This window comes from Tursiops truncatus, chromosome 4 (assembly GCF_011762595.2).
Source record: "Tursiops truncatus isolate mTurTru1 chromosome 4, mTurTru1.mat.Y, whole genome shotgun sequence".
NCBI classification, from domain to species: domain Eukaryota; kingdom Metazoa; phylum Chordata; class Mammalia; order Artiodactyla; family Delphinidae; genus Tursiops; species Tursiops truncatus.
The window spans coordinates 77,109,193-77,133,624 of NC_047037.1; the positions used below are offsets into that span (position 1 = coordinate 77,109,193).

Here is a 24,432-nt window from a genome sequence, read left to right on the forward strand (position 1 = left end):
GATGGTACATGCCAGTATTTGCTGAACACAGTCTCTATAGGAGACTAATGTAAATATGAGTTCACTTAGTAATATTTCAGTTAAAGATGTTCTGTTTTAGTAAGCCAATTATTTATTAGCTTTGGTAATAAGTTATATATAAACTTAATTCTTACATTTGCTAATTGTTCTTTGTTTCAGATATCTATACTAATTTGTCATATTACACCAGATTGCATTGTCTTCAGAGATTAGCCAGTCATTGAATTGCGGTATTTTTTGGTTCATTCCTTTTGTTTATTTATTTTAAAAGCACTGGCTCATCAGAGGTTGTTATTAGGATACCCAAAATATTAAAGAAGATATTAAAATGATATTTAATATCATTCAAAAGATGTATTGATGGTATTTACTCAAATTATGGTTGAAATCTCTTTCTGAAATCATTGGGATCCATAAAAGTGTATCTGTACACTTTTTGTGTATCTGAGCATTTAAATTTCTGTTATAGTCCAAACCTTCCTATTTTAACTGGTTGTATTTTGCCCTTACCTCATACTTTTGTGTGTCAGTGCCCACTACACATTGTATGTAATGAAAATATCCAGCCCCCAAATTGCTAAACTACTGTCTTGAGCTAGAATCTCTCAGAGCAATAATGCTCTTAGGGACCATGGAGGAGTAGTTGGGGTTTTGTTACTTCTTCACTCTCTCGCCTCCCATATATCCACATACAGATGTCAGATATTTATCAGCCTTTTACCATATCTCCAAGTGAAGTAGGCACTGTAGTTGTTGCACTAGGAAAAGTAAGTCTTAAAATGTATTGGAAGAGATAAAGCAAACTAAAAAAATATAAAAGTAGCATGTATACTCAGTTATTTAGGCTTCTAGAGGAGATAGGACTTAAACAGATTCTTGAAGACTATTTAAAATTTAATTGATGGCATAAGAAAAAGATAATCACAAGTGACCAAGAGTTTGAGTAAGGATTGGCTAGAAGCCAATCTGATAGGAGTGGAAAGTTTGAGTTGTCACTTAGGAATAGATAATTTTCTACTGGTCAGATGGAATCAGCTATTGGGGAAGGCTTTTAATGGCAGGCTGAGAAATTTGGGCTTGATCTAATAGGGATTAATTATGTTTTTTGGTATTTACACAATGAAAAATGGAGGATAGAATGATTAATGTTAATGAACCATATAATTTTTTAAAAACTAATATTTTTGAAGTTAAAACTGTGAGAGTAAGACTTTTTATACCAAATCCTTAGGAGTCAGAGTTCTAATTGATTCATTATGTTGTTGCTGAGGGAAAAAAAAAAAAATTGCACCCCTCTGAATCAGATATGGAGTAAATATAGCCAGATTTATTGTTTGGTTTTCATTTAGTTTGGTTTTACATTTTATTTCAACTTTTACTGTACTGAAAAATATACATAGAGAAAGCACAAGAAACAAATTTAAATTTCAGTAAATTATCATAGAGCTATACCTATGTAACTACCATACAAACCAAAATACAGAATATTGTCAGCACCCCAGAAGCTCCCCTCATGCCTCTTCCTAATCACCATACACTGCCTTCCCAGAAATAACCACTATAACCTCTAACCCTATGGTTTTGTTTTGACCTCTCTGTATATCATATATATGTATTCTGTGTTTAGCTTCTGTCACTCAAAATTACATTAGGCAAGTCATTTATGTTGTTTCATGTTGGGGTAGGTATATGGCTCTGTTATATGAATATACCACAATTTATCCATTTTTCTGTTGATGGGTTTCTAGTTTGGAGAATTTTCTATTTGGATGGGTTTCTATTATGGATCTTGATGATTTGATTATTCTTGTTCAAGATTCCTGGTGCACATATGTTTCTGTTTATGTTTGGTAAAGCGGTAGACATAGAATTGCTCTCATCTTCAATTTCAGTAGATAAAGCAACGTTGTGTTTTATGGTAGTTGTAGCAATTTGTCCTCCCATATGAGTTTGAGTTCTCATTGCTCTGCATCCATGCCAACATTTGCTATTAAGTTAACATAATTTTAGCTTTTCTGGTGGGTGTAAAGTAGTGTCTTGTAGTTTTGCTTTTTCTTGAATACTATGTTTTGATATATGGTAAAGTTTTCCCAACTTGCTTTTTTTCTCTCCCCCAAGATTTGCCTGTTCTTGGGTTCTCTGCATTTCCATATAAATTGTAGAAGCAGCTTGTGAATTTCCACACAAACACAAAATCCTGTTGGGATTTTTTAATTGCAGTTGCCTTGAGTTCATAGATCAAGATGGGATTAATGACATATTTATAAATTTGAGTTTTCCAGTCGATAAACATGTTATATATGTCCATTTATTTAGGTCTTTAGGTCTTTTAAAATTCTCTCACTAATGATGTATAGTTTTGGGGAAGAGATCTTACAAGGTTTTTATTAAATTTATAGCTAGATATTGGAAAAGTTTCATGCTGTTGTGAATGGCATCTTTTTTAATTTTTAATTATTTTCCTTCCCTTTTTACATTTTCTAACCCTTTACTACTGGTATAGAAAGATAATTGCCTTTATTCTTTTGTCTAGAAACCTTGCAAATATTACTTACTAATTACAAAATTTTATCTGTAGATACTTTTAGGTATTCTATCTACACAGTTATTATCTGGAAAAAAAAAGTAGTTTTATAACTGTCTTTCTGAGTCTTATTCTTTGTTTTTTTTTTTACTTTTGCTTGACTTACTAGCTAGGACAGTGTTGAACAGAGTTAGTGATAGTGAGTATCTTTGCCACTTTTCAGGTCTCAGAGGGAAATTTTAAACATTTTACCAATAAGTAGAACTTTCCTTTAGGTTTTTAATAGTGTCTGTGTCAGAAAAAGTAAGCTCCCTTAAACATGTGCTTGTAGGCTGCAGAGTCTCCATCACAACTACTCAAGCCTGCTGTTCTAGTGCAGATGCAGCCATAGACCCTACATAAATGAGTGAGTGTGGCTGTGTTCCAGTAGAGCTGTATTTACAGAAACAAGAGATGGGCCAGACTTGGCCTGTAGGCTTTAGTTTGCCCATCCGTGGTCTGTTTCTTCTTTAAATGCAATCTGCCTTTTTTCTCTAGGTTGCTTTTAATACAGTATTTTTCTTTCCTTGTGATTTCCAACAGATTTTCTGTGATGTGCTTAAGTTTGTGGGTTTGTTTTTTTTTGTGGTACGCGGGCCTCTCTCACTGCTGCGGCCTCTCCCGTTGCGGAGCGCAGGCTCCGGACACGCAGGCTCAGCGGCCATGGCTCACGGGCCCAGCCGCTCCACGGCACGTGGGATCTTCCCGGACCGGGGCATGAACCCGTGTCCCCTGCATCGGCAGACGGACTCTCAACCACTGCGCCACCAGGGAAGCCCCTGTGGGTTTTTTTTTTTTAACTTCATGTGCCTGTGTGTGTGTGTGTGTGTGTGTGTGTGTGTGTGTGTGTTTAACTGATCTTTTTTTGAGGGTGTTAGGACTTCTTGAATCGGCACCGTGAGATCTTTTGTTGATTTTGGAAAATTCTTAGTCATTTCTTCTTCAGTCATTGCTTCATCAAAATCTCTCCTCTCTTTCTGGAACTTCTATTATAAATTTTAAAAACTTTTCTCTTTAATTCCTCATTTTTCGTATCCTCTGTTCCATGTTTATATTTCTTCATGCTTAATTCTGGATATTTTCTTCTAACTTATCTTTCAGTTGGCTGATTTGCTCTTCAATTTGCTGTTGAGCAACTATTGAGCTTTTAGGTTCTAAATGATATAGAACTTTTCCAGCACCCCAGAAGGCCTTTTTATCTTCTCTCCAAGTCGATACTATCTCCCCACTGCACACATACACCAAACTATAGGGAAAGCACTGTTTAAATGCTTTAAGTTCTGTTGTTTTAATTTTTTTGGTTATAGAGTTTCTATTTGGTTCTTAATGGTATTTTGTTCTCTGCCGAAATATTCAATTTTGTCTTTTATTTTCTTGATAACATGATCATTTTATAGTCTAATAGGTTTGATACTAGTCTGTAGTCAAATATGGCTCATACTTGAATCCCTGTAGTCTGTTCCTATTGCCTTTTGTTTTTCTTAGTTTTCTATAAAAACAGTTGTATTATCTTACCTCCTTACCAGGCCTCCTACTTATTGGGCTGTGAACCCAAATATTTCAAGACTATCAAGTTCTGCTCAGCTTCTTAGCCTGTCAGCTGCCTCTTCTGGAATCTGTTGATTTCCCTGGGAGAAAGGATGGCCTCCAATGCCAGGATCACCTCCTTGGTTTCCTTTCTCTCCCAGTTCTCTAGGTTCTATAATTCTTCACTTCCCTTTTCCTGTCTGATTCATTCAAAGAGGCATTTTCTGACCACCTTTTTCTGGTTATCAGTGGAAGGGTTAGTCCTAATGGCATAATCTCCTATTACCAGAAACCTGTATATTTTTATGTATATGAAAACACTCTAGTGATGAGAAGGGACTAAGATTGTGGGACACAAAGCTGAGACTGCCAAGTTTTCTTATTTTGGAATAGAATCAGGGAAGTACAGTATCATGAGAATGAATTATATATTTTAGTTATATTTGTTGTGTCACAGTAAAAACAACTCCCGTATTTCAGTGACTTATAATAAGAATATTTATTTTTAATTCATAGTATAGTTTGGCTCTGGGTTGACTCTGCCTCTGCTCTGTATTTTCTTCATTCTAAAATTCAGAATAAAGAAAAGTACCTACCTGGGATAAGCCCTTTTTTGTGACAGTGTTAGATAGCTTTTAAAACTCCTTGCATGTGCTGTATGTCAGTTTTACTCACATTTTATTGGCCAAAACAAGTCAAGGCCATTCTTTTAGAGTGAAAAACACTTTGAATTACATGGCAATGGGTGGGGGCCATGGGACTTCACAGAGAAAGGCAGCAAGTAATAGCAACAATAACATAATCCACTGCACAGAGGCATATAGTTTCAAGAACAGGAGCAGTCAGAACTTTGAAATTCAGTCACTCTTTAAACAATGACAACTGAATGAGTTTAGAATGGATTCATCAGCATTTGACAAAACAATAGTTAAAAAGTCTGTCTCTTTACCAGTATGTAATATACTAGGAGTTGGATGTAGCCCAGGTGACAGGGAACTAGAGAACACCTCTCAGGTTACATAGATCCCTCCAGTGAGTAGACCCTTCCCATTTTCTGAGCCCTTTTGCAACAACAGGAGTGATATTCATGGATAGATTACATCTTGGATATTAACCTAGACCCCTATTCCTACTGCCCCAGGATGTTCACTTTTAGCAGCTGTGGTTGCCTGCCAAGAAGCTCATGGCAGCAATAGTTTCAGGGAAGTTCTAATTTAATACCTGGGGATCTAGGATCTGCATTTTCACCAGCAGCTAATGATTAGGCCCAATAGCCCATAAAAAGCTCTGATTCATACCAGAGGGCTGCAGACTTGCTGTGGCCAAACTCTACATAGGACTGAGAGGCCACTGATATGGGGGATGTGCTTGAAACATTCCAACCCACATCACAAAGAATGGTATTCTAATTATATCTATTTAGTGTTAAGAGGAATTGTATTTTGAGGAATGGATCCTTTAAAGTGAAGTTTAGAATACTGATACTATATTTTTAAAAATAATTTTGAGCTTCTAGATACATTTTAAGTGTAATGTAGTTTTTGGTTCCTAACTGTCGAAGATTTCTAAACTGAAGCAATCTGACCTTCTTTTGTTTAGTCTATCCTCATGTGAATGATAGCCCAGGATCTAGAGCCCTGGATCATTCTGGTTGTTATTCTTAAGATACAGCTTATAGTGGATGCCCTGGGTCACATCTCAGTTCCAGATTTCCAGTCTGCACATGTGAGCACTAATCTGTGGACGCTAAAGGCAGGTATGAAACAATGCTGGCGTGTCTGATGGAGCATCTGTTGTTGTTTTTCATAGGCTGAGCGTCAGGCTATCAACACAAGAGTCCAAGGTTCGGCAGCTGATATTGTCAAAATAGCCACAGTTAATATTCAGAAGCAATTAGAAACCTTCCACTCAGCCTTCAAATCCCATGGTCATCGGGAGAGTATGCTCCAAAGTGACAGAACAGGTTTGTTCATAAATGAGGCCCTTGCTATAACATGGTGAGATTAATTACATCAGAAAAGAAAGGGGGAAACGATTTATATTTATTTCTCAGCAGTTCTCAAACATTTTGGTTTCATGATGTCTTTACACTCTTAGAAAGGATCCCAAAGAGCTTTTGTTTATGTGTGTTAATTATATCTACTAATATTTACCATATTAGAAATTAAAACTGGGAATTTAAAAACATTTATTAACATTTACAGGTAACAATAATAAACCCATCATGTGTTAACATAAATAACATATTTTTATGAAAATAACTACATTTTTTTCAGAACAACAAAAAAATTCGTGATGAGTGGTTTTATTTTTTCTGAAAATCTCTTTAATGTCTGGCTTAAGAGATGACAGTTGGAGTCTCTTATTTTTCTGCATTCAGTTTGTTGCAATATTACCTGTTCTGTAATCTCTGGAAAATCCTCTGTAGAGGATGATGAATGTCCCAGTTTGTGGGAGACTGATGGTTTCCCAGGATGTGGGACTTTCATTGCTAAAACCAAGGTAATTGATCACCTTGTTGTACGCTTATGAAAGAAGGAGACTGAAAAAGGAAAATAACCTTTGGGTGTTATTGCGAAAATAATTTGACTTTGCAGATGCTTTGAAAGAATTTCTGGGATCCTCTTCGATCCTCATACCACACCTTAAGAAGATGTTGATTTTCCTGTTCATGACTTTCCATGAACACATGCACACATTCACACTCTTATATTTGTAGAAAGAGGATGTATGGTCAAACTTATTTGGGGAATAACATTGTACTGTGTGCTTTGGAGGATTTAGAAGTAAAAGTTGTCAACCTATGTTTGAATTTTAAATCTGCTAAGGAAAGGAAGATATGATACCTGACTGTGAAATATTTACCTGACTCTTCACAGCAGAGTGATGCAGTGTCAAAATGAAGATATAGGTGGTATCACTCTTTAGAGTGAGTGGAAGACAATGTGGGTATGTCACTGAGGATGGCTTGATTGTGTCATGTTGAGTTAAAGGCAGTAGTAGGTCAGTGGGATCAAAGGGAGCTCAGCCTGAGGAAGCAGACCACACAGGGAACAGGAGGATCATGGCATTCTGGGTCAGAAGCCAAGTAACCAAGGGAAATCAAGAGGACAAAGGTATAATGATCAGAAAGCAGAAAAACTAGAGCATCCAGACAGCCAATGATGCAAGATAAGTGGGGCCCAATGGGTCAGATCAGATTTTAGCCAAACTGGCAAACAGATGCACAGCCTTTGCAGCCCTGGTATGGAAGCAACTTGCCATGCCTCATCTGCCTTTGTTCTCTTACCCTGTGAGAGCCACCTCTGAGAAAACTTGGGCTGCAGGTAGTGACAGCTAAAGAACTCTCTCTGAGGGAAGCACCAGATATCGAGGGAGACAGTATTTGTGCTGTCCTGTCCTGAAGAATAAGTATAGGAAATTTGAATGGCAAAAAGGAAGGACTGCTCTGAGAAACGGGCAAACAATGGAAGGCAGATACTCTAAAAGTATTAATGTTGAACCTTATTTTAGTGATCAGAGGGGCATAATCTGTACCACTAGGCCCACTAGTTAGGAAATAGTGACTATAATAACTATATTATAATAACTATAATACAGTGATTTTTTTAAACCATTTTTGGATTCATGAGTTCTTTTGAGAATCTTCTGAAAAGGTATACATCATCTCCACAGAAAAATATACAGACATAGACCCTTTCATATATCTTGAAGGAATCTGTGTATTTTCTGAAGTCCACATTTGGACCCTAGGTTTAGAATTACTTGTCTAGAGTGTGTGGTCCAACTGGGGAATCACCAATTCTACCATGGTGACACTTCTGGCCAGAAAAAGACATCAAGGAGTGTCAATCAACTCCATTTACTGATGTCTTTTTTAGACTCCTCATTTCTGGGAGGAGGTAGGTGGAGATTTGAGTTTACCTGATAGGTGGGCTAGGTGGCAATCAGCAATTAGTTATTTTCTTGATAGCTCCAAATTTTATGTGTTTTAATCTCTTAATTATAATTTCCCAAAATCTCTCAAAAAAAAAATACTCCCATAGCACAGTGACATGCTGATCAGTTTTGCTACTTTTCTCATGGGGTAGGATTGTTACCAAAGAGAAAACTGCAAGGGATGTTCTGTCCCATCAGAGGAGGCTTCTTCATCCTTCAACTCCATGATGAACTCTTATACGAAGTGGCAGAAGAGGATGTTGTTCAGGTATTTTTGCAGTGTTCATATCCATTCTACAGAAAGCTAAGACACTGTAAGTCAGGCTAAGATGCATGAGATTTCTGGAGCCCTTTCCTAGCCCCAGGATGGCTATAGAAAAGTAGAATCCTTAAGGGTAGAGAAAGAGCTAAGAGTGCTCATCTTTAAACTCATTTTAAAAGAAATTCCTGATGCAGGGATATTTTTGTCTGCGAGAAGTTAGATGAGAATTTGGAGTCTTGCCCTGAGGATTTCAAAGCTCTGAGCATTCTAGTGAACCTGGCAGAGCTTCTGTTTGTCAGTGCAGATTAGTGTGGGATACCTGGCTCTTTTCCAACTTAGAGTTTTAAGCACCATGAGGTAAAGAGCTCCAGTCTGGTTTATCCCCTCAGTGAGTGGGCTGGCAGTCAGTTCTTTGACTGGGCAGAGTTTGTTAACCTCTTTTTTTTTGTTTTGTAGGTAGCTCAGATTGTCAAGAATGAAATGGAAAGTGCCGTAAAACTCTCTGTGAAACTGAAAGTGAAAGTGAAAATAGGTGCCAGCTGGGGCGAGCTGAAGGACTTTGATGTGTGATGGTAGGGAAGCCTGGTGTAGGTACAATCACATGGAAAGAATAGAGATTACCCTTTCACCTACTTCATGAAAACAGAAAACCTCAAGTTCTGGTGAACTTACGATAGTAATTTTATAGTGAGAGTTTCAAAACATATATGAGTTTATTTTCTGTAGTATGAAAAACATTTTTGAGGCAAAATATCAAGTTTAATGATTATATTCGCTCTCAAAGAGTATCTATGAAATTGCCTTTTATAGTTTACTGTGGCCCTAAACAGTTTCAGAACACATGCTTGAAATACGTACTTAGCACTTTGGATCTTCATCTGTCTGGTTGAGCATGAAGAAAATGAAACTGCTGTCTCAGGGTCATTTTCATCCCAACCAGGATTCAGACACTGGTGATACAGACCCCTGAAGGAGCCAGAGGCAGATAAGGATTTGGTTTCACATAAACCACCAGGGTTAGGTGTTGTGTGTGATTTTCATCCAGTATCGGTGTAAGACTTTTGAAGTGGTATTTTTAAATAGCACTGGCTAGTAAATTAAGAATTCTGTAAAGTGGTAAGACTTGGTATGGATGTAGTCTAGGAATGGATTTTCATGAATTGCCATTTCTTCTTCCTTTCCCTCTCCCAATTCATGCAATTAATATATTTCCAATACTTAGGTATTATAAAACAAGCTACACCTCTTCAAGAGGTATTCTGATCTTAAGATCAGATATTTATACTGCAGTTTAATATAACACTGCCAGAGAAGGAAAACACCCCCTCATCAGTCCCTCAGTACCTTTCTCTGTGGCATGGTGAGAATACTCACGCTAAAAGATTGTACTTTATAATCCCAGTCAGAGGTGAATAACTGACCTTTTTTTTTTTTTTTGCTGTTTTAATAAAATTAATTTATGAGAAACTTTATACCAGCAGTTCAGTTTTCAAAATTGTGTTTGGTCTAAGTATCAGAAGCCTGTGTATCCATTTACTTATTCTATAGTTTGCTCAACAGTGTACACATAGGAAGTGTTTATTATATTCTTAATCAGTTATCAAAGAGCTCTTTTATGTTTATTCATCAGAATTTTAAAAGACAGTTGCTTTATAAACAAAGTGTAATACACTATTAGTAGTTGGATATTAGTGCACAAAATCCTCAGATATTTTGGTGCTGGGGGGAAGTGGCAGAAGACGACAGAGGTAAGAGGGAAGTTATATCATTATTTCTCGAGTTTTTTCCATATTCATCTGTACCACGTTTCTCAGAAGAGTTGCAGTGCTGTTAGTATTCTGGTGGCCTTGAGAATCCAGCACAAGAGAAACCTCAGCCTATTTACATGAGTGTTCTCCAAATATGAGCGCAGACATATAGATCACTTCCACCTCATCTTCTGCAGCCATGGCTCTGCATGTGTGGTTACATGCATTTTCTCATCCTTTTTGACCTTCAGCTGGGCTTAAAACAGGAACTCCTTGCTTTGCATGATTCAGTTATGAAAAAATTCAAGTTACCATGGTTTACTTAAATAACACTAGTGTCCATACAACACAATTCAAATTTCAATTGGCATGGTATATTAACTTAATGATCGCATAAAGTTCAAACTTCAATGGTAGCTCTTCAGTCTACAAATCACTATGTTAGTAACAGATGCCCTTTGTTGTAGGCAGAATAATGCACCTCCCCTCCCCAACTGCTCACATCCTAATCCCCAAAACCTGTGAACATTTTCGTCACATGGCAAAAGGAACATTGCTGATGTGATTAAGTTAGAGATCATGAAATGGGGAGATTATCTGGGTGGTTCCAATGTGAACACAAGGGTCCTTGTGAGAGGCAGACAGATGATCAGAGTCGGAGGAGGAAATGTGACGATGGAAAGAGTGAGACTGAGGTTTGAAGATGCTGCACTGCTGACTTTAAAGATGGAAGAAGGAGCCATGAGCCAAGGAATGCAGACAACCTCTAAAAACTGGAAAAGGCAGTGGAATGTACAGCCTCCAGAAGGGACACAGCCCTGGCAGCACCTTGATTTTAGCCCAATAAGATCATATTGGACTTCTGACCTTCAGAACTGTAAGATACTAATTTGTGTTTTTGTTTGTTTTTCAGTTTTATTGAGATACAATTGACATACAGCACTGTGTAAGTTTGTGTACAACATGACTTACATATATTGTGAAATGATTTCTACTATAAGTTTAGTTAGCATTCATCATCTCATTAGATACGAAAACGTTTTTTTTCCTTGTGATGAGAACTTTTAGGATCTACTCTCTTAGCAGCTTTCAAATATACCGTCCAGTAGTGTTAACTATAGTCTTCATTCTGTTCATTACATCCCTATTTTCTATATATAAAATCATGTGATCTGCAAATAGAGACAATTTTCCTTCTTCCTTTCCAATTTAGAAGCTGTTTATTTCTTTTTCTTGGCTGATGTCTAGTATAGGACTTCCAGTACTATTTTTTTCTATTAATTAATTAATTAATTAATTTTTGGCTGTGTTGGGTCTTTGTTGCTGTGCGCGGGCTTTCTCTAGTTGCTACTCTTCATTGTGCTGCGTGGGCTTCTCGTTGCGGTGGCTTCTCTTATTACGGAGCACAGGCTCTAGGTGTGTGGGCTTCAGTAGTTGTGGCATGCAGGCTCAGTAGTTGTGGCATGCAGACTCAGTAGTTGTGGCTTGCAGGCTCAGTAGTTGTGGGGCATGGGCTTAGTTGCTCTGTGGCGTGTGGGATCTTCCTGGACCAGGGCTTTGACCCGTGTCCCGTGCATTGGCAGGTGGATTCTTAACCACTGTGCTGCCAAGGAAGCCCCCTTCCAGTACTGATTGAGAGTGGTTGAGAGTTGGCACACCTGTCTTATTCCAAATCTTAGAGGAAAAGCTTTTAACCTTTCACCATTGAGCATGATGTTAGCTTTGGGCTTGTCATATATGGCATTTATTCTGTTGAGGTACATTCCTTCCATACCTAATTTATTAAGAGTTTTTATTATGAATAGACGTTGAATATTGTCATGCTTTTTCTGCATCTATTGAGATGATTGTATGATTTTTTTTTTTTTTTAATGCAGTACGCGGGCCTCTCACTGTTGTGGCCTCTCCCGTTGCGGAGCACAGGCTCCGGACGCGCAGGCTCAGCGGCCATGGCTCATGGGCCCAGCTGCTCCGTGGCATGTGGGATCTTCCCAGACCGGGGCACGAACCCGTGTCCCCTGCATCGGCAGGCGAACTCTCAACCACTGCGCCACCAGGGAAGCCCAATTGTATGACTTTTATCCTTCATTCTGTTAACATGGTGTATCACACTTATTGATTTGCATATGTTGAAACATCTTTGCATCCCAGGTATAAATTTCAGTTGATAATGCGGTATAATCCCTTTAATGTGCTGTTGAAGTCAGTCTGCTAGTATTTTGTTGAGGATATTTGCATCTGGGTATATCAGTTATATTGGCTTGTAATTTTCTTCTCTTGTAGTGTCCTTTTCTGGCTTTGGTATCAGGGTAATGCTGACCTTATAAAATGAGTTTGGAAGTGTTCCCTTCTCTTTGATTTTTTTACGAAGACTTTGAGAGGGATTGGCATTAATTTTTCTCTAAATGTTTGGTAAAATTCACCAGTGAAGTCATCTGGTTCTGGGCCTTTGTTTGTTGGGAGGTTTTTTTTTTATTACTGAATTAGTATCCTTACTAGTAATTGCTCTGTCCAAATTTTCATGATTCGGTCTTGGTAGGTTTTATGTTTCTAGTAGTTTTTCCATTTCTTTAGATTACCCAGTTTGTTGGAATATAGTCGTTCATAGTAGCCTCTTATGATCCTTCGTATTTCTGTGGTATCATTTGTAATGTCTCCTCTTTCATTTATAATTTTGTTGATTTGGGTCCTCTTTTTTCCTTGGTTAGTGTAACTGATGATTTGTCAGTTTTATCTTTTTAAAGAACCAATTCTTAGTTTTGTTAATCTTTTCTATTGTTCCTGTTTTCTGTTTCATTTATTTCTGCTCTAATCTTTATTATTTATTTCCTTCTGCTAAATTTGGGCTTAGTTTGCACTTCCTTTTCTAGTTTCTTGAGCTGCAGAGTTAGGTTGATTATTTGAGATCTTGGTTTTTATTTTTCTTTAATTAAAAAATACTTTATTGCTAAAAAATGCTGACCATCATCTGAGCCTTCAGCGAGCTATAATCTTTTTGCAATGGTAATGTCAAAGATCATTGATCACAGATCACTGTAACAAACATAATCATAATGAAAAAGTTGGAAATATTGGGAGAATTACCAAAATGTGACACAGAGACACAAAATGAATAAATGCTATTGGATAAATGGTGTCGATAGACTTGTTTGACACAGGGTTGCCACAAACCTTTAATTTGTAAAATACACAATATTTGTGAGTTTGTCTTGTTTCTTAACGTAGGCATTTTTTGCTGTGAACTTCTCTCTTAGACCTTTTACTGCATCTCATACATCTTGATAAATTGTGTTTCCTTTTTCATTTTTCTCAAGCTTCTCTTTTATTTCCCCTTTAATTTCTTCTTTGATCCATTGGTTGTTCAGGAAAGTATTGTTTAATTTCCTTGTAATTGTGAGTTTTCCAGTTTTTCTCCTGTTGCTGATCTCTAGTTTCTATACCATTGTGGTCATAGAAGGTATTTGGTATAATTTCAGTCTTGTTGAATTTGTTAAGACTTGGTTTGTGGCCTAACCTGTGATCTATCCTAGAAAATGTTCCATTTGTGCTTGAGAAGTGTGTATATTTTGCTGTTGTTGGATAGAAAGTTCTGTATATGGCGGTTAGAGACATTTGATCAATAGTATTGTTCAAATTCGCTCTTCTTTAATGATTCTCTTTTTGGATGAGAATCCATTTTTGAGAGTGCGGTATTCATGTCCCCAACTATATTTGTATTACTGTTTATTTCTCCATTCAGTTCTGTTAGTTTCTGCTAACATATATAGGTGCTCCAATACTGGATGCATAAATATTTACAATTGTTACATCCGCTTGATGAATTGGCCTCTTTAACATTATATAATAATCATTTTTTTTGTCATTTTTATGTTAAAGTCTATTTTGTCTGATATAAGTCTAGATACCCCCTGCTTTTTTTTTTGGAGGGGGGGCAGCGTTTATCATTTGCTTGACGTATCTTTTTCCATCCCTTTGCTGTTAGTCTATGTGTGTCTTTAAGGCTAAAGTGAGGGTCATGTAGTGTTCTTTTTTTTTTTTTTAATCCATTCATGTTTTGATTGGATAATTTAATCCATGAAAGTAATTATTGCACCCGGATGCTTTCTGGTTGGGCAGGACTGGGAGCTACACTGAACAGTGAGTGGAGCTATGATTCTGCTCCCCTGCCTGGATGGGGAGAGTGGAGGGTGAGGGGAGGCAGACCAGGCTCCAGGGTGGGTAGGGGTATTTGTTTGAGGTCCCAAGTCAGGCAGACCTGCACCTTGCTGAGTTCCCTGGTCAGACTGCACCACTGTCTTGGCTATGCTGATGAGCAAAGCCACTAGTTGGGACTACCACCTGGGTGTTGTAAGTAGGACCTGGGTCTGCAAGATCTGAGTGCTGGTTGTTGCAGGCCTCTCACCCCTTCTTCATCAGGATCTGATTCTCAGAGGTCAAGCCCTGCAGATTCCCTTGTTATCCCCATAAGGCAAGACCCCAGTGGGACTCCTAAGAAGGGACCCAAAACACTGGAAGAGCTGGATGTCCACTGGGATCTCTTTTCCCACTGGAAGAACTGTAAGTTCAGGGGAGACCCATGCTGTGCTGGCCTGGGGGAGAGGCAGTATGGTCAGCATGTAGCAGCTCCTCATCCTTCTAACATGGTCTGTCTCAGTCTCTGTGGTACAGGGGATGCTTCAGTCTCACCCCACATTCTAGGATTTTCTCAGTGGTGTCTTGTCCATGAATAGTTGTTAGTTGTTCTTGTGAGGAGGAGTGAAGTTGGGAATGACCTATGTCACCATCTTGGTGATGTCACCCCTAAATTTGTGTTGTTTTAAGCCAGTAAGTTTGTAGTCATTTGTTATAGCAGTAACAGGAAACTAATACACATGGTGAGTTACCAATTGCGTCATTTCTTTCAAAGTCTGTCAATGACTGGTCACTGTACATCTGTCATTTACTTTACATACAGACAATAAAGCACGTAGCAGTGTTGACTCCTAGTCTCCCAGTGTTAAATCCATGTGACATTTTATAAAAATGGTTAACCAGAAGAGGAAATTGGCTAATTAAGATGCAGGTGCACCATGAAATGAAAAATGAAATGAAATGAAAAATGACAGCAGTATAAAGTGAACTTCAAATTGGATGTAGAGTTATATAAGAAGTAGTTGACTGTGGAAGTATTGACACTGATGCCATTCTAGATACTCTAGATATGCAACTTGAAAAACCTAGAAGGCAAAATTATCAACATAAATGAGGGAAATGGTTGTGACAAAGAGGATGAAGATATCCTAGGGGAAGCGATTTCAGCAAAAATCTTTGTTATTTATTAACCTCCAAATTTACTGTAATTCCAATCAAAGTCTCAACAGGAATTTTTTTTTTTGAGATAGATTATATACTAAAATTCACCTAGAGAAAAAAACTCAATACCTATTAAACTAAAAAAGATCAATATTAGGACATATTATAAAGATTGTAGTAATTTAACTATTTGATAAGGACCTAGAAATAGACAAATAGATTACTTGGGCAGACTAAAAATTTAGAAAACAGACTTAGGTGTATATGGGAAATGATTTAAATGGCACTTCAAATTAGAGGTGAAGGGATAAGTCATTTAAAAATAGGGGTGTAATGATATGTTTTCCATTTGTAAAAGTATGGAGACTCCAGATGGATTAAAGGCTTAAATATAAAAAATAAAACTTTGAAAGTAAAGGAGATATGAGAGTTTATTATTTTATAGATGTAAAGGCCTTTAAAACAAAGTTCAAAAATCATAAAGCTAAAAGATGATAAAATTTGACTACATTAAAAGAAAAAAATCCTCAATATGAAAAAGTGATGACATCAAGATACTGAACAGCCTAATCCAGGAGAGGGGCATAGATAACCCCAGAGGGCTCCATAGCCTAGATGAGTCTGAGTTAGCAAGTGAGACCACAGGGCCCTGCCCCAAACAAGAGAGCAAGGCACACATTCACTAAGTGTACTTTAGCACAAATCAGTGAAAGGTGCTCAAGTGTCTCGAACAGACCTGCCACTGTTATAGAGGGAATCACAGAGGACTCAGAGTGAATCACAAGGACCAGGACCCTTCTTCCTTTACACCGAGTTCATGTAAGCCTTCCTCTAAACCCAGAAACCAATCATCTTTAGGAAGACTCAAAAATAAGGAAAAAGCAGTTATAAAAAGTAACTACACTAATTTCCAGAGTTATACTAAAAATCAATAATAGATAACCTGTGGTAAAGAGTCTGACTCCATCTCTTGATGTTTGCTGACAAGTTTCAAGCCTCACCCCCTCTTTTCCCCTCCAGCCCCATGTCTGGGTGAACTGAGAAGAAAGCCTGAGTGCTCCCCTCTTTCCAGTGCAGCCTCTCTCTGCAAACTCTGGTCCCACTCCCAACCACAATAAAAACCCTGAACCAGTCTCTTTACCTGTGCTCTCAAGCCATTTTAGACCATTTTGAGTGCTACCCTCCTCTCCCCAGAAAGCCTCTTTATGTCAATAGTAAATCTTTTTTGTGTCCTCCTAGGGTGTGTGTATGTGTCATTAGTCTTAATATCCAAACCAAATTTTGGGTAGGGTGTCTAGTCTACTTCTGTAGGATTACCACAACAGAACTATTAAGAGAACATAATAAAAAATTACAAACAGACAAGTCACAAAAGAGGGGGTAAGAACGTAAACAAAAAGGAGTTCAATTTCACTAATCAGGAATAATAAAAACAAGATGCCATTTTCACCTTTCAGATTGAGAAAAAATTAATATTGAGAGTGGGCAAAGATGTAGGGCAACAGTAGTTCTCATATACTGGTGAAGAATAGTTTAATTGGCAACATCTATTTAAGAGGTTTAAACCAGCACACCCTTTGACTGAATTCCACAGTATCTTCCCTGGAGAAACATTTGCAGATATGCTAAATGCATGTGCAACAATGTTCACTGCAGTCTTGTTTGTAATATTGAGGGATTGGGAAATATCTAAATGTTTACTAGTAGAGTAATAGTAACAAAGTATGCTTTATTGACACCATGCAATAATATAAGTAAGTTAAAAAGAATGATTGATGTTTGAAGTACTGACCTGGAAAGGTATCTCAGACACAGTATTTGAATAAGCAAGTTGCAGCAGGGAAGAATGTTTGGAAGGAAACAAACCAATAACTAGTACAGATAAGGAGGTGACCAAGGGAAATTGCACTTTTATCTTGTCTAAATTTATTATTTGGTGTCACTACAAATATGTATTCATGTATTACATGTGTAATTAAAACACATTTTTGAAAGAAAAATTTTAAATAATGTTTGGATTCCCAAACCAGCTCAGAACTACTCTTTAATCCATAAAGCAGCTGTTCATTTGCTGTGAAAGGTAGAAGACAATGTTTTTGAAATGCAAGTAAATCAACAAAATTGAAAGTATTTTTTAATTTTTATTTATTTATTTATTTAGTATTTTTTATTTTTATAATTTTATTTTGAAATAATTTCAAACCTAAATAAAAGTTTCAAGAATAGCACAAACATTCCCACTTAAGTGGGAAACCACACTTAAGTTTTGTGATTTGGGCCAATTATGTCTTATATAGCAAATTGGTCCAATTCCAGATCATGTGTTGCACCCACTTGTCACGTCTCCTTAAATCTGGAACATCCATCTTTCCTCTACTTTCGTGACCTTGGAAAGTTGGAATACAAGGTAGTCATTTTATAGAATGTCTCTCAGTTTGGTTTTATCCAATATTTCCATATTGTTCATTTTTGTCAGAATTATCACAGAGGTGATGCTGTGTTCTTTTCATTACATGCTGTCAGATGGCACATGATTGTTCCCCTACTGGTGATGGTAACATTGATCACCTGATTAAATATTGTCTGCCGGGTTTCTCCAGTGTAAAATTATTTACATATAGTGTGTGTGTGTGTGTGTGTGTGTGTGTGTGTGTGTGTGTGTGTGTGTGTGTGTGTGTGTGTGTGTGTGTATGGTGATTAGTAAGTACTTTTTGTGAAGATACTTTGAGACAATGTAAATATCCTATTCCTCTATCCCACGTTAACTCGCTAGTTTTAGCATCCACTGGTATCTGTTGTCCATATTATCACTACAGTGGTTGCCAAAGAGAAATCTGAAAATTCCATCCACATTTATTGACATTCTGCAGTAAAGAAGAGCTTTCTCTTTTCCTAATTAATCAATTAATGTCAATGTGGACTCATGAGTTCCTATTTTATTCAATTCCTATCATTACTTTTTGATACAAATTATCCCTGATTTGGCCTGTATATTCCTTTTCAAGCTGACTTCTGTGTCCTTTTGACACATCCCCATGATTCTTTGAATATTTTCTGGCACAAAAACATGCTTCACCCTTGAAATCAGCTATTTCTTCAAGGAGCCCCAGTTCCTTTTAACAGAGAATAGTGTTTAGAAATAAAAATCTAGGCACTAGGTATGTTCCTTTTTCCTCAGGTGGTGTTCCCAGTCCTCTCGGTGTTCGGACTTAGGATATGCATGTGTACAACACACGCACACACTTAGTTACATCATATATATGTGTGTGTATGTGTATATATAAAACTCATACTGACAGTTCAAATTCTAGTCCAGTGCTACAGAGGTTATTCTCACTTTCCCTTTTACTTGTTCTTCTCCATCAGTGAGAAACCTGCCTCTTGCCTCCTCAGTGTATTCACCCAATTGCTCAGTCCCTAATCTCCTGACCTGCTGGGCTGGCTTCTGCCCTGTTCCACCGCCTCCCTCACACAGGCACCGCTACTGACCACCTGAGGGCTGACCCTGCCCTTCGCTCCAGCTCTGTCCTCCTGTGGGCTGTCCCTCTCACCCTGCTCCAGTGCAGTCCCTACGTGGGGCTGTGGTCAGAACTTGCTCAGGTTGGTTGACTTTTGGACTGAATGAATGGACAAAGAAAAGAGGGAGGGAGAGAAGGAAGGAAAAATGTCAAATCAGTATTTTAAACACTGAATTACAGCTACGTGAAGCCTGAGTGATTGTAATTCAAAGAGGGTGAGGAAGTAAATGGATCCTTTTGAGAAAATTGCGAAGGGGAGACTGGGTATTTGGATTTTTAAAGAGTCTATCTTAATAGTTTTAACTTTAAATCAGAAAACATTCTTTAGCCTAGGGTTGGTTCGGTTTTTTTCCCATTTTTATATAGACCGAAACTAGGAGGGAAATTTGGTGGTGGTGGGAAATTTTTTCTGAAATACTTAGACAGCATTTGGAAGAGTAAGAGTAGTTGGCCAAGGCCACAGTGGAGGTAAATATAAAGAAAGTGCATGAAGAGGAATTAACCATGCAGCTGAAAGCCAGAGGAGCAGAAGAGTGCAGGCTTTCTGGGGGACTTTTGGAGGTGCTGGTTAATGTATGTTCATAATAACCAGTAGGTGGTGGTGTAAGCCCATAATAGCTTATTTTTTTTGCCTGCATTGGATTAAAGTCTGAACTTTAAAAAAGTGAGGAAGTAGGTATGAATGTTGAATTTGTAAGTACATCTTATTTATTTCTACCATTTTAGATTAATAAACTAGTAAAATCTTTCAGTTTGGGGAACTTGTGTTCAGTTTTTTTTTTTTTACCCCTTTCTCTATTTTAGTTCCAATACATATGCTTTACATCGCTCCCCCACCCACCTCCCCTTTTTAAAACAATTTTAGTTTGCAAAACCATAGTTCACACTGTTGCAAATGAGGGTCTTACCTCTGTCCACATTTAATCTTGGCAACAATCATTAGTGGTGTATGACATAACATAAGAGAGCATCTATGTACAAACATATACAATTTTATTGATATCTCTACAGACTACAAGAATTTTAAGTATAGTCACAATTGCTGAGTGCAACAGAAAAATAGTAATTTGTCATTTTCTGAAAAGATGCAAAAATTCTTAAGATGAAAGAAAGATACATCAATGATGTCATCTGTTTCTTATTTCCTAGAATAAAACATCACATAATTAAGTACTAAAAATTATAGGTTATTAGAGATTTTGATCCTGTGCACACTTGTCCATAACTACCACCTAGTTTATTTTCTGGCTTTGCAGTTGAGAAGGATGGGCCAATACCAGAGGGGAGCAGTGTGAGAGGAGAGAACTCTTCTGTTTTCTCATTGACTAGTATTGCGTTGGATAGGCGGACTCTCCCGTTTTTGAAGGTGAAATCACTCTTTCAGGGCACTGGAGGCCACATAGTCAGCTGCAGGCATTCTTCTCCCTTTAAACACATGTCCAGTAACTAAGAAAATAAATCCAAACTCCTTTGCCCTGAGAGCAAAGACAAAAATCAAAAAGGGAGAGTTGCTCTCCCTTCTTGCTAAGATCAAATCCAATAAAATATAGCTGTGGCAGAACCAGGTACCTGGTACCCATGTCTCCTCCAAATGAAGAATGAGTAATAAATTTGGACCTGATTTGGTAAATGATTGTTTTGAGAATTTCTACTATCCCACTATTGAGAATTAGTTTTCCACTTCACGTTGCATGGTATTAAATTTCTTATGATATCTTTGGTGTCTGGTGATGTCACATGTATAAGGCAATCGAAACCTAGATGTTTGAATTGGAATAATTAGTGGCCAGTCATATAGGAGAAAATCACAAAGATAGAGATGTTAAGAATTAATGGGGCACTGCCTGGTCAGAAATTTTTACAGAACATTTGTTTTGGGTTGAGACACAGAATAAATATCAATCTGGCCAATATCTCCAATATCTTGTTTTCCTTGACCCCTCAGAAGTGGGGCTGAGACGCCAGTCAGGGTAGACAAATGTGTCTTCCTTAGTAATAGTTATCAACCTTGGCTGGACATTGGAACTATCTTGGAGGCTTTCAAAAACACTGATGTTTGGTACCCACTCTGAAAGATTTTGGTGTAACTGGGAATTTTAGAAGCGCCTTAGGTGATGCTTATGCACAGCCAAAGTTGAGAATCACTTCCCTACATAAATGTATAAATAGACCAACTGTGCCTCGGTTCCTCATCAAAGCTTCTTATGCTTCACTCTGGCTCCCATGTCCCTTTTTACCCCAGCCCGCTTGTACCAAATTGCACTTTCTCTTCTTTCCTAAGTCAGACCTTTCCTATTTTGAATTTTGTCCTTTCAGGGCTATGTTGTCTGCACATATACACAATAAACTTCTACAGCCATGCTCCCTGGAACGGTGCAATCCAAATACATGACTTACTGGCAAGTATTTCTGGCCCCTGGAGCAGTGTGTCTGTGAAACAGTAACGTCACAAGTGGGGTTGGGGCTACAGAAGACATAGGTGAAGAAGCTGCAAAGGCTACCACTTTTCTCCTGATGCAAAGGGCAGGCCTCGCAGAAACATCTGACTCTTGACATTGCCCTCTCAGAACAAAAGTGGTCAAGTTAACAATGCCTTCCCATGGACACGGGCTATAATCACACAGATACTCCTGGGTTGTCCCAATGACCCTAAACCAATGAGAGGGCTTTTAGCTTACTCTTCTAAATATGCTTCATTTTTCCCTTCTGCCAAACATTTTAAAACCAAGTATCTCAAAGAGCTAATCTTAATCTTCTTCAACCAACCTTGGGCATAATCTTTATTTTCCTTTTCCTTCCTCAAAGCCATGGTGATCCCTTAATGCAGATAACAGACACATGGTTCACATTTTAAAAAAGGACTCCAACGGTAAACTTTTTCCTTTACAATCCCTTAAGATCTTCGAGTACTAGAGACCTGGATTCTGATTTATTAACTGGAGAATCATTCAAATGCTATATGAAAGATTTGAAACATTATCTTTATGACTGAATTATCAGAAAACATCTCACTCAGTTCTGTCACCATCCTTCCAAAGTTAGTCAGATAATGGCCATGATGATGACGGGCACTAAGTCTGGGTCTCAATGAAGTGTAGAAAGCAGAGCTGGCAGTACTGCTTTTGCAGTGGATTAAAATAAATGATAAATCAATCATCCATCCCTCCAAACTCCAAGGTTAATGGATGATTTCTTGGTAGGGATTATTGCTCGCATATTAGAACCAGGAAAAAAAATACCTCTAGCTCCATGATGAATTAAAATGCTAAAGGCCCATTTTCTCCTGGGACACTAAGAAGGGGTTATCTCTTCAGGGAATCATAATGAGATATGGTCAACTTGTAGAGAGACTGTGATTTGCAAGCCTTATCTTCTGATGTCACCTTAAGCAGACAAAATGTAATTTTGATGACAACTAAGGCTCAGAGTCATTTTCTCTATCATTGTTCAAGTTACTAGGAGTATTTTTCTTATGTTCTAAGATAGAGGCAAGACATTTAAATAGTAGAGAAGAGAGATGTAAAGTATTACATGGATCAACAGTACTCATTTTCTAAAGATGATGATGATGGTGAGATGGTGGTGTGTGTGTGTGTGTGTGTGTGTGTGTGTGTGTGTGTGTGTGTGTGTGTGTGCGCGTGCACGCGCATGCTAAGGTCAGTGCAACAGAAATGTTCAAAGAGAAAAATCACGTCCATATTAGATTCTTGTTATTGCTATCTCTGAATTAGAAAAATAATTTTGATACAGTAAAACCTCATTAATTTGTATTCCACTAATCAGGAGTTTGTGGGATGAAGTTACCCTTACATTAAGAAAGGGTTTATAAAAACAATATTGAAAGACGAAAAGAACCTATTCTTTTCAAGCATTTCAGAAGCACCTTACTTCCAATTGACGTGCCAATTATAAACTTTTGATCTATTCATTAAAGCCAGTTTTAAGCACTTCTGTGAAATGCTATTTTGTCCTTTCTGGTATTTTTTCTGTATGCTTTAAAATATTCTGTAATTGTTATCTTTCAGTGATTCATGTAAGCTTTCCCCAAAATAGCATTTTATTGCATATGAACCACACATGTAATTTTGGGTATAATAATTTGTTACTGTGTACTAACAATGTTTAATTTTATACAAGACATATTACATATTCACACTTAATCTGTCTCCAAATGATGTAGAACAGTGGCTCTCAACTGGGGGTAATTTTGTCAATGGCTGGAGACATTTTTGATTGTCATTTTGGGGCGGGTGGGAGTGGGGGTCGCTAGTGGCATCTAGTGGAGAGAGGCCAGGGGTGCTGCTAGACACCTGCAGTGCAAAGGACAGTGCCACATAACAAAGAATTTTCTGTTAACAGTGCCATTGTTGAGAAACCCTGATACAGAACAAGTTAAGTCACATCCTATTGGGGCTTTAGAGATAGTCATTGAATTTAATGCCACTTTGGGCTTTATTTCATTGCTTCTAAAATAAACCAATATTTTACTCTTAGGTTTTTTTTTAAGTATAGAAATGATAAAGTATTTGTTCAGAAAATCAGAAAACTGGGTCCTTAAAACTGATGGTACAAATAGTGCAGTGCAATTTGCCTACCAGTGTTTTCCAAATCCTGGTCTCAAGTTTCTTCAGTATTTTTACTATATAATTTTATGTATCATGTTTGTATTTCAAAGTCAGGTTCTGTTACCCTAAGGCTGTTCACAGGAGTCTGGAGAGATTCCTAGAGAGGCTTTTTTGAGAAATCAGGAGAATTCAAGGACTCTGAGAAATGCTATCCTGGTATACATTTTCTGACTCTTTCCCCCATCTCTTTTCAAAGATTACTCTTCTCAAAGATTAATTTGTTCTTCTCAAAATTACTGAGAACATTTGAAAGAAGTGCCACTTTAAACAAATTCACTAAAAATTTAAAAACTAAAAAAACAAGCAGAAATACTATTTTTGGCTACTCAAATAGCCTGGACTTCAGGAAAATGGTGAATTCTTAAGAAACAATGTGAGTCTGGTAAGACCTTGATTAATCAAAATTCAATGAGCCGAACCCATTAATTTTCTTTAAAAAGATTCTTTTTGAAAGAATAACATACATATTATAGGATGGGTCCCAGAATCTGCATATGTTCATTTCCTAAGACTTTTGACTTCCAGAATCATATTAAATGATGGTAGCAGACATCTTTATTTTGTTTGCCTCTACTAGCTCTCTGTTGAGTTATAATAGATAATCTTTTATCATGTTAAGGATATTCTTTATTCCTTTTTTTTTTTAGATGTTGGGGGTAGGAGTTTATTAATTTATTTATTTTTGCTGTGTTAGGTCTTCGTTTCTGTGCGAGGGCTTTCTCTAGTTGTGGCAAGCGGGGGCCACTCCTCATCGCGGTACGCGGGCCTCTCACTATTGTGGCCTCTCTTGTTGCGGAGCACAGGCTCCAGACGCGCAGGCTCAGCAGTTGTGGCTCACGGGGCTAGTTGCTCCACGGCATGTGGGATCTTCCCAGACCAGGGCTCGAACCTGTGTCCCCTGCATTAGCAGGCAGATTCTCAACCACTGCGCCACCAG

The 24,432-nt window shown here is 37.7% G+C and overlaps 1 protein-coding gene across 5 annotated transcripts in view; it reads left to right on the top strand.

The window, feature by feature from the left end:
• POLQ (DNA polymerase theta) overlaps window positions 1–9,784 on the top strand; it is a 114,742-nt gene extending 104,958 nt beyond the window's left edge. For all 5 annotated transcript variants that reach the window (XM_073804184.1, XM_033855777.2, XM_019923270.3 and 2 more), the window contains 3 exons: window positions 5,921–6,074; window positions 8,203–8,318; window positions 8,769–9,784. In XM_073804184.1, coding sequence (XP_073660285.1) covers window positions 5,921–6,074; window positions 8,203–8,318; window positions 8,769–8,882 — 384 coding nt within the window. In that variant the 3' untranslated portion in view covers window positions 8,883–9,784. The remainder of the gene's footprint in view (window positions 1–5,920; window positions 6,075–8,202; window positions 8,319–8,768) is intronic.
• The last annotated feature ends 14,648 nt before the right edge of the window (window positions 9,785–24,432 follow it).